Genomic DNA, 9,801 nt, shown 5'->3' on the forward strand with positions numbered 1-9,801 from the left:
CCCAACAGGGCCAAGGAATTCTTCCCAAGTCGGCAAGTGTTTGGAAAGACCCGGCAGGTATCTAACCAGTTGTAGCTAGCTATCATAGTGGGTTGAAGGGTCTTGAAGGTCTCGAACACAGGTCTCTTCACCGTCATATGAAACTTGGGTCAATATCTGATCAGAGACATCAAATGACAGGTGGCCATAGGGAGACGAATATCTAGAGACATTGGATTTTCTTCATGCCGGAAGAATAGGCCAAGTGAGCACGTCTTTAAGAGAACAACACTTCCCTGTCTCATGATGTAATGCCAGTTGTCAACTCATGATGATGTCAACTCTATCATGATGTGTACACGCTTGACAGTTCTCACACCGAAGTCTTCCTCTAAAGCCACCACCAGGCTCAATATCCAATTAACTACCGTTGAGCTCAGTGTGCATTGGCGTATATCCTTACCTACTCGACAATGGGAAACCTACCTTCCAAGCTCAGCTGAATATGCCATACGCAAGTGTTTTGCGGTGAGTTGTTAAATAGATTGGAGGTCAAGCCTTGAGGACCAATAATGATTGACAGCATACTACATCGTTTGGCTGAGCTATTAAGCGCAGTATCAGAACGCACCATTTATGAACAGATCCAATCATACCACATTGTGGAAAGAGAAGCCATTTTCAGTCTTTATCCAAATTGTTGGTTATGGCAAACACTTGGAATTAACTGCGACGAACCATTATTCAAAGACTGCTATCAAAGAGCCGACAGTATGGCTAGCGAATCACATTAGATATTGTAAAAAGAGAAGTGACCCCAATAGCAGTACCCCAGAAGAGAGCTAAAAGTGTATATATATATATATATATAGAGAGAGAGAGAGAGAGAGAGAGAGAGAGAGAGAGAGAGAGAGAGAGAAAGAGGGAAAACTGACTCTCCAAATTCCTGCTCGTGAGATGATTTCACACATTAAGTGCTAAAGAGCTAAGATATGATGGACACGACTTGGCGCATGCTAATATCCCGGTGCGCCTGGCCCGTGATGTGGTGGTCCAGATTCTGGTGCGCCTCTGAACTGAGGTGCTAAGTGAGGTGCATGGAAATATTGTCCTTGGTGTGGGTAAGGTCCAGGAGCTTGCTGTACAGGTTGCCCTTGTTGTCCTTGCGGGCCGTGTGAGCCTGGTCGATAAGATCCCGACTGCCCTTGCAAATACGGTGCCAGTGTGCTTTCCAACACTTGTCCTGTCTTTCTCAGCCACTTATCCGCGGAGCTGCTGCCAAATATCTTTCCTCCTCCGCCAGCCAACTTTCCAAGACCAGGACGTGCTGGCAAAGCTGGAGGAGGAGGAGAGAAATAAGTCTGAGGTGGTAGTGGATAGTTGGATGGATTGTAGCCAGTTGGGCCAGAACCGAATCCAGATGATGGTGCGAATCCTTGCGAAGACGAAGGTCGTGGAGGAAGTGCTGGAGGCTGGAGACCCTGTAGAGGAGGACTTGCTGCCGGAGCGTAGGATGGCTGTGTAGGATATTGGGGTTGAGGAGGGTAAGCGCCAATAGGAGATGGCTGGTACATCATATGATTGCTTGATGCTGGGTGGTTTGCTCCAACTCCAGGGCCCGTGTCTTGAGGCGCATATGGAGGAGGCGGTGATTGTGGGAGTTGTGTTGGTTTCGGGGTCTCATACGATTCCGCAGTTGGCTGTTGGGTATGTGGTTGATGAGCGGTAGGGTCTGTATGAACAACTTGTTGATAAACAGCAGGCGAATGCTGCAAAGCGGGATTGATACCGCCTGGCGTTGAACTCGCTGGAGCTGACGCATAAATCGGCTGCGGAATACCATCGCTGGGTTGGGTTGGAGACAATTGAGACGAACTATATGCTGGGCTGGAAACTCCTGTTGAAGCAGTTATAGAAGGGGTTGCAGATGGCTGACACGACCCATAGTCGTAAGCCTGAACCGGAGCCCCGTATTGCGGCTGAGCAAATGGCAATCCAGGATTGTTTGGGACTGCTGGTGAAGACGAGCTAGCACCAGGTGCGGATATCTGTGAATAGCTGGGGACAGCAACATGAGCAGCATACTGTGGTTGAGAGAAGGGCACTCTTGTACTTGGTGCAGGAGTTGCTGGTGAGGGCGCAACTACTAAAGCTTGCTGGAACGAAGGGGTCATAGGAGAAGGCAGGTGGGTGGTCGCAGATGATGGCACGGGCTTGGCCGGAGCGGCGTTGGGGATCCCATGCTGTTTCTGCGGTTGTGACCCAGGCTGGGGCTTAGGAGACGTAGGAAGACTACTACTTGGCTGTGACGGTAGATTGGGCTCTGTAGCTGGAAGGTTCACAGACTGAATTGGAGATGCTGTCGAATGGAAGTGGTGAGAAGCTGGGTCAGGTTGCTGCTGGGTTACGCCTGGAGGAGACGCCAGAGGAGCACTCTGGAGCGGCGACGTAGTGGCCGGGCGAGAATCAGATGCCGGAGTAGCATAAACAGGAGGCCGAGGTGAATGTGGTCTGTACGGCTGGTATGAGCTTGGAGTCGTGGGTGACTGCGGGTTGGTCCTGTCGGGCCTACTCAAAGGCTTGGATAGTAAATCCGATGTATCCTGCGGCTCTGAGGGAGCATACGGCTTAAAGGCTGGAGGAGAGGCCGGCTTGGCAGGACGATGGGCAAGCTTGAGCGGCGCAGGATAGAAGGTATTGTCACCACTTGTGAGGTCGGGAGTTGAAACATTGGCAGCCGGACGTGTGCTCTGAGGAACCTGAGGTGGACATGTTTCGCTACTACCAGGATAAGGTTTGTATACAGGCTCTGAAGGACGACGGTTTTCGGTTTGTGTTTCTTTGAACTTGCTCTCTGGCGACTCGGGCCCAAAGTATGCCCAGGGATTGGCTATGACAGGCTGCGACGTAACAGACGCATCCTTGCTTGGCTCATCCTTGGTCTCTCTCTGTGATATGGACATGGCTGGGCTTTTCAGAGGTGCCGGCCACTCATTAGACGGGTTGGAGTGGTCCTCGCCAGCAGTATGAGTCTGCGGTTGTTGTACAAGCACTGGTTCGCTCGCCATCTCAAATACAGGTGTTCCTTCAGGTCCATGGTGGGATGGAGCATCGCTGGGACGTCCAGGCTGGCTATCAAGCTCAGCAACAAACAGGGGCGGCGAGTGGCCGCCACCATAGTAAGGAGTTTGGGTCATAGTTTTAGTGATGAATGACCACTAATGATTCACTGTCAAAGGTGACAAGACTGTGCGATGAATTGTTCCGGTTTATCTATGTCGAACGCGAGGAGAGAAGGAGAACTTTAGACATCAACCATGCGGCTGAGAAAGAGAGTGAAAGGAAGATACGGTACAGGTAATGTAGACAGCCTAACGCCTCGTGGGCAGCCTTGACTAGCCTGCGTGACTACCTTGTAACCGGTAATTCAATGAATTAATGAGCTACGAGCACACTTTCCTGAAAGGGACATAGGCCAGGGTCTCGAATTAACCATGCACTAAAAATACCCACCTGCATTCCAATGACATCCTTTGCTTCTTTTCAGCTGAACGGGTGGGCAGACTTGTGGCTGAATATCCAAGGCGAACGCCACTCTGTACCTCGTGTTGTCAGGGGCGGCTTACCAAGATTCATTTTGATGAAGCCCAAAAAGCTTCTTTTAAAGCTTATTGTTGGTTCAATTCAGGTACAGTAAAGATACATATTATCGAGAGTATATATATGTTGTAGGTAAGCCACTAGACATCCCTACTTAATAACGCAACAAGTAAAACATAGTCGTGCGAAAAACTCATCGACGAACGAGAGAACATACACGACACGATACACAGTCAAGCAGTGACAACACAATGATTTCTATTAACAATAAATACATGAATGGCATTAGGCCAAGAGATAGCCATTCGGTGACTTCCGACCAAATACCGAAAAAACAAACCCCTTTCTTATTTCAACCTTGGACGCTCGCTCCCATATTTGATTACCCCATCTACAGACTGCACCAGTTGATACTGGGAGGCCGCCTTTATAAATTGCCACTTCGATGACAAACCCGGAAGCAAACGGTATGTACGTCTCTGAGGCTGAAGCCCGCATTTCTCCCATTCCATCATTAATATACAGGGGCTGCTGGGTGCCTTAGATGTGCTCGATGCTCAAAGAAATGAAAGCCTGAGGAACTGACTAACACACACTGAAAAAGAAACCATGTATGCAATAATAACGACGTTGCAAGCGAAGCAGGAAAGGAACAAAATTGGGGTAATAAAAAGAAGATCGGATACCCAATTAGATCCGGTCGCAGAATGGTATCGTTGAATATCAGACAAGCAATGAGAACCAATCTCTAATATCGATGATGCAAATAGTGCGGTTTAAACAAAAAGGGCAGTGCTTGGGTTTCTTGTTTTTCGACGACACGAGATCAAACAACAAGTCGTTTGGATTTACTCTTCGTCATTCTTCTCTCCACGTCGCATACGCTCGTTCCAGCGTCTCTTGCCGGCGCGAGTCTCATAGTGAGGAGCAACAGTCTTGACATCTTGCATAACACTCTCGATAGCAGCTCGCGTTTTGTTGCGGTAACAATCCACTATCCATGGTCAGTATCGAAGTTATCAGGAATAGTAGTTGCCAACTTACATGCTCGCTGCAAAAATACAGTTCGGCCGGCAAAGACTCGGCTTTGGAGCCAGGCCATACGATAGCCTAGATCGTTAAGGCGGACCTCCCTGCCTCGGATGGACTTCCTCATTCGGGGAATGGCAATTTCCCCTGTGGACTCGCCCATGGGAACCTTGACCATCTCCTTGCCACTCCTGTTAACTCCACGACGGCTGGACTCACGGCCCTCAGTTTCCTCGATACCATCATCGTCTTGGTCATCACCAAAGAAGCGCGATCCAGTCGCGCTAGGAGGAGGACTTTGCATCTCCCGTGGGAAATAACTACGAGGAAAGACACTTGCACCCTTACGGAAGCTATCCGGGATCTCATTGGTATCAACTCCCTCAAGGGTTACCCTGACACGGAGGCGAGATCCACGCACATTGTCTTCGACAAGGATAAACTTTCGCTTCTTGGCTTCCGGGATATCAGGGAAAAGATCGTCAGGCTCATCAGCGTTGGCTCGGCTGTGGCGCTTAGCTGGGACAGCGCCCCCAGAATGAGGAGCCATATGAGACATTGGCGCACTAGTGGGGTAGGGCTGACTGTTATATCCAGTAAATACGTGGGCTGGTCTCACATCGTCGTTACTTGAAGGGTTCTGGGCTGTAGGAGCCTGGTGGTGATGGTGTTCGTACGAGTTGCCATCGCCTATGAACAGCCCGAGTTAGCTTGTCTCCTTACATACTTTCGTGCTGTGTTTATGATGATGAGGCGGATGAGAGAAGGTGAGCAAAAGATGACCAAACTCGAGGTGTCTAGCTTTAGATAACGAAGCGAGACAACGAAGGGATAAAGCTTTTGGGTAATTGAACCAAAGCAAACGATAAATGCAACTTTTAAAGCCAAAAGGCAGATTGAACTCGTCTAAGAGTCGCGGAAACCCAGCGGCAAATAAAACAACTAACAGTAGCAGCAGCAACTGTGCAGGCGCGACTTTATGGTAATGTACAGAACTGTGTCAATCAAAAAAAAACAGAGAGTTCCTCATAACCCCTCGAGAGCCACTGTGGCATGCTGTATAAATATAAGTGACGACTGCCTATGTCGTCCTGGACAAGTGATAGGCGAAGAAGGAGAAAACAGATCCAGTTCCCAAAATCAAATCGCAAACCGAAATAACAGAAATTGCAAAGGCGCGATGAACACAGCCATTGCCGTAAAACAATAATTTTTGTACGGTAATAAGGAAAACAAGATGCGTTTGGTATCAATTAATCAACACAACGTTGGTCAAACAGGGCTGTGCGGTGTGATAAGTTGGGCAGCGAATACTCGGGGTGGGTAGGGAAGCAAAGACCGAAAGGCCTTGCAAACACAGACAGACATGAGGGTGTTCGTAAATTCAATCACATCTGGTGAAACATACCAACTTCATCCTGTCCACCTTGTCCTGATCCGTCGGGGTGAGCTCCTGGTTGGTGGTGGTGCATCGGTTGACCCATGCTACCGAGTGCAGGCTTGCCCATGGAGGCGGGACTAGGTCCCATGGGTCCCGGGCCGCCAGGCATCCCTGATGGTCCGCTGGGGCCTGACATGTGTGCGGCCCCGGGATGTGGAGAAGCTTGAACCTGCTTTCGCTGGTTCATCTTTGCCATGCGACGGACTCGTCGACTACGGAGTCGAGGGTCCTGGTTGCTGTTGCGCCAGCTGTCCACGGCTCGCTGGATGAGGCCTCGCTTGCCTCGAAGGGGGATGTTGAGCTCGGCCAGAGCCCAACCAACACGGTTGCAGTCGGTTTCGTACATCAGGCGGTTGCCGCGGTACTGGTCCTTAGGGCAACATGCGCGGGGGTAGACACAATTCTCCTGCTTGAACTCGGGGGACAGCTCGTCAATGTTGACTGACTCGACGTCGCAGCGAATGGTGTACTCCATCTTCACTCGATCCCTAGAATACTCGAAAGCGATCCACTGGACACCGTTGCCATCCTGTCGAACCACAAGAGGGGTCGTGGCAGGGATGGGTCCAGGAGCTGCGCTTGGGTTCACACCAGGTGTGGTGTTTCCTGGGCTCTGAAGTTGCCCACCATTTTGAGGGTGATGAGCTTGTTGCATGGGAGAGGACTGTGGCTTCTGGAGTTGGAGAGGCACTTGAGGCTCAATCTTCGGTCGAGGGCTGCCTGTCATTCCAGCGTGCGCGTGCTGCGCAGCATGCTGGGTCATCTGGTTCTGAGGTGCAGTTTGAGACATCATCATGGCGGGCTGAGATGTCATTGACTGTTGAGGGTGGGGCGCATGTTGCGCATATGGCGATGCGGTAGCTTGAGGGGGCATTGTTTGGTATTGGTTTTGAGGTTGATAGTACATGGACTGCTGCATATGCTGCGATGGTGGTTGGCCATAGATGCTTCTGTGCTGATCATGTTGAGAAGGGGATGCGACTGAAGCAGGAGAGTTGGACTGAGGCGTATGATAGGACATTGGGGGATAGGGAGGTCTCGGCATTTGTGCTGCGGCCATCATGTCTGAGGTATCTGAACGGCGTCATGTTAGCATTGGCATCGCGACGTTCGTCCTGGCATTCGGAAGCTCAAGAAAGCCAGAGAACAAGAACAAGACTTACCGGCGGATGTGTATCCGCTTGTGGCACCTGGGGTGCTGTAAGGGCTTGGGTGGTTGTAATAGTTGAGGTTGTCCTGATTGCTGGGTGCTTGACCACTGGCTTGGTAACCTTGAGGGAGCGAATGAGTCGACGAGTACGCGCTTTGGTGTTGCTGTTGCGGCGGAGGGTGAGGCTGCGCGTGATGCTGCTGGTGAACTACACTCGGGGGTCGCGAGTGTTGTAGATGTTGGGAAGGCGGATGACCCTGTTGCTGGTGCTGTGAATGATGCTGCATAGAGAGAAGACCCATTAGTCAGACATGGACGTGACGTGTAAAAAGATGAAGCTGTCAGGCACGGCCAAAGAAAGGAAAATAGTATAAAGTCCAGGACGCGTTGGTGTTTTATTTTCCCCTTGCCAGTGCCCAGGTCTGGGGAGCTGGTTTAAGTGGATGTCCCCTGGTGAAGACTGGGATTGCACGGGTGAGGCGGGCTAGGCTCGGAGTGGTAATGATGATAAAGCGACCCGGTTCTCGCGGACTACTGCGAAAAACACGGGGGGGGGAGCAAGGGGGGTGGCTATACCGCTTGGCCAGGTATGGTTGGCAAGACAGGACAGTAATCGGTACCTCCAGAACGTCTCCGTTTCGAAGTTTAGAAGCTTGTGTGCTAGGAATAACGACAAGAGAGCAGGCCTTTGGAGCGCCAGAAGACAAGATCGATCGAAGGAAGGGTGTGCTAGAGGGGGGGCGACGGGGGGGAAACGAAGGGGCAGGGGAGCGGGTATTTGAACCAAGATTGCAGTATGGGGATGAGAACAAGGTATGATTTCAAGTGGATAACAGAAAATGGACAATTGAACCAAGGGTAATGAGCTGGTAGACGGGATGGCAGACCAGGTAGGTGCTCGAACCAGCGGATGGGAACCAGGAGTACGAGGCTTGTCTGGCAGTTGAGCGGGCGCGACCAGGCCAGGGTTCAACTAGAGCGAAATGCTGTAGAGGGAGGGGTTTGTGGTAAATGAACATGGATAACAGGAGAGTGCTGCAAGTGCGCAAGTCCGCGACAGTACCCATGTCGCAGAAGTCCCAGGAGCATAAATTACTTTGGGAGGAAGACAAGAGCGGTGGACAGCAACATAGTCGAACGTCCTAGATGAGCGTTGACAAGCTTCCACCGTAGAAACCACACAAGTGCTCTTCCTGCTACTTGCAGACTCGACACCAGAACCAAATGTGGAGGGGGTGTAGATAAGTTGAACAGTAAGAGAAAGAGAGACTTGGAAGGCCGACGGAGCAAGTGGGGTGGTGTGCCTGTGGGAGCTCAAGGCCACCTTCAAGAACCAGAAAAGAACACTGCATCCATGCACCCACCCGGTCAAAAATCTCGACACATCCGTCAATCAGGAAAAAAGGGGACGGAGGGGTGACAAGCCAACTGACTTGAGGTCGCGGGTGAGTGTAGGAAACGAACCTGGCCCTCTGTACCCGCAAGTCTATGGTACTGGTGCGTAGCGTGTGTCGACAGGCCAGGCAGATGTCTCCGGGGAGGACAACGCATGGAAGAAACGTGACAGGGGTCGGCTGGGTTTGATTAAGTGGCCAATGGTCGCCTCACCAAGGCGCCCAGAAAGGAGTAGCTGCCCAATGGGGGACACCAGAGCCGGGGCTAGTCAACGGGCCAGGAATACGCCGGGATTGGCTTTTGCCTGGTGATCCTATTTTGGCCACAGGCGGTGTGGGTAACGCTTCTCAACCGTTGTCTTTCATGGGCCCATCTCCAAGTAAGGTCCCTGGCTTCGCGCTGGCCCGCCCCCAAAATGGGCACTTGAGCTTTAACTGGACTGACACACAACGGTCACTGACTGCGTGAACGATGGTGTACAGAGTCCCGTCCGGCTCTAGGTACCTGCAGTGTACCGCATGTCGACGCGTGAGATCTCGCGTGTACTGGCCGTCTTCCAGATTGATAGTCTCCGAATCCTTTGAATGTAGACATCATAGCTTGCCTGCTTTGGAGAGAAGCTGCTTGCTTGTCGGCTCCCTCACTCGAGGTCCACCCGGTGCGTCACCACTTCTACCGCGCTCGGGAGAAAGTGTCACAGAGTATAGCTGAGGCGGTGTCCAGCCCTCCGTCGCATCACATCCCGTTCTTTCTGTCGGTTCTGTCGACATTTGATAACTCATCGGTATTCTCTAACGAGCCATGCCCGGAACTCTGAATCAGAGGGGCAGGCCAGCATCTGCAGCCCAGTGCCCCACAGGGAAAACAGCGCCGTGCACACAGGCAATTCCACCAGAAATAGTGCGGTCAGGGTTTGCCAAGCTTTGTCGTTCTGATGTCCTTGGTCGCGTACAACGTCCTTACAGGAAGAAGACTCCTCAGCTGAGTCAAGTGTCCTTCTCGGCGTCTTTCTCAGGCATCATCCACCGGCTGCTGGTCCGCGTAGCCGCGGCGCGTCATTGACGAGATTGGGGTTGTTTGGTGTGGTGGGCTTTCATTGGCAGCCTGGCACTCGCACTTTCTTCGCCAGCCTCGCATCCCTTGGGTGGATGTGAGTCGAGCTCTACCTTGGTGGCGTTTCTGTGGTGCGCAAATACCGCGATCTCTT

The 9,801-nt window shown here is 51.6% G+C and overlaps 2 protein-coding genes across 2 annotated transcripts; both read right to left on the bottom strand.

Moving 5' to 3' along the window:
* Positions 1-703: 703 nt before the first annotated feature.
* On the bottom strand, positions 704-3,296 carry EDB82DRAFT_146260 (uncharacterized protein). The gene is made up of 2 exons (XM_025733789.2): positions 915-3,296; positions 704-756 (listed from the first exon to the last, which is right to left on the bottom strand). Exon 1 carries the CDS (start codon positions 3,174-3,176, stop codon positions 996-998), a length of 2,181 nt encoding a protein of 726 aa, XP_025584660.1. The 5' UTR covers positions 3,177-3,296; the 3' UTR covers positions 704-756; positions 915-995.
* Positions 3,297-4,427: 1,131 nt separating this feature from the next.
* Positions 4,428-7,501, bottom strand: EDB82DRAFT_474270 (uncharacterized protein; the record flags this gene model as incomplete). The annotated part of the gene is made up of 4 exons (XM_065608018.1): positions 4,428-4,573; positions 4,624-5,298; positions 6,017-7,123; positions 7,213-7,501. 4 exons carry the CDS (start codon positions 7,499-7,501, stop codon positions 4,428-4,430), a joined length of 2,217 nt encoding a protein of 738 aa, XP_065464613.1.
* Positions 7,502-9,801: the final 2,300 nt, after the last annotated feature.

This window comes from Fusarium venenatum (assembly GCF_020744135.1).
Source record: "Fusarium venenatum strain MPI-CAGE-CH-0201 chromosome Unknown EDB82scaffold_2, whole genome shotgun sequence".
NCBI classification, from domain to species: Eukaryota; Fungi; Ascomycota; class Sordariomycetes; order Hypocreales; family Nectriaceae; genus Fusarium; species Fusarium venenatum.

What these genes read in the sequence shown, in the direction of transcription:
- EDB82DRAFT_146260 (XM_025733789.2), bottom strand. Translation starts at nt 3,176, where the DNA reads ATGACCCAAACTCCTTACTATGGTGGCGGCCACTCGCCGCCCCTGTTT.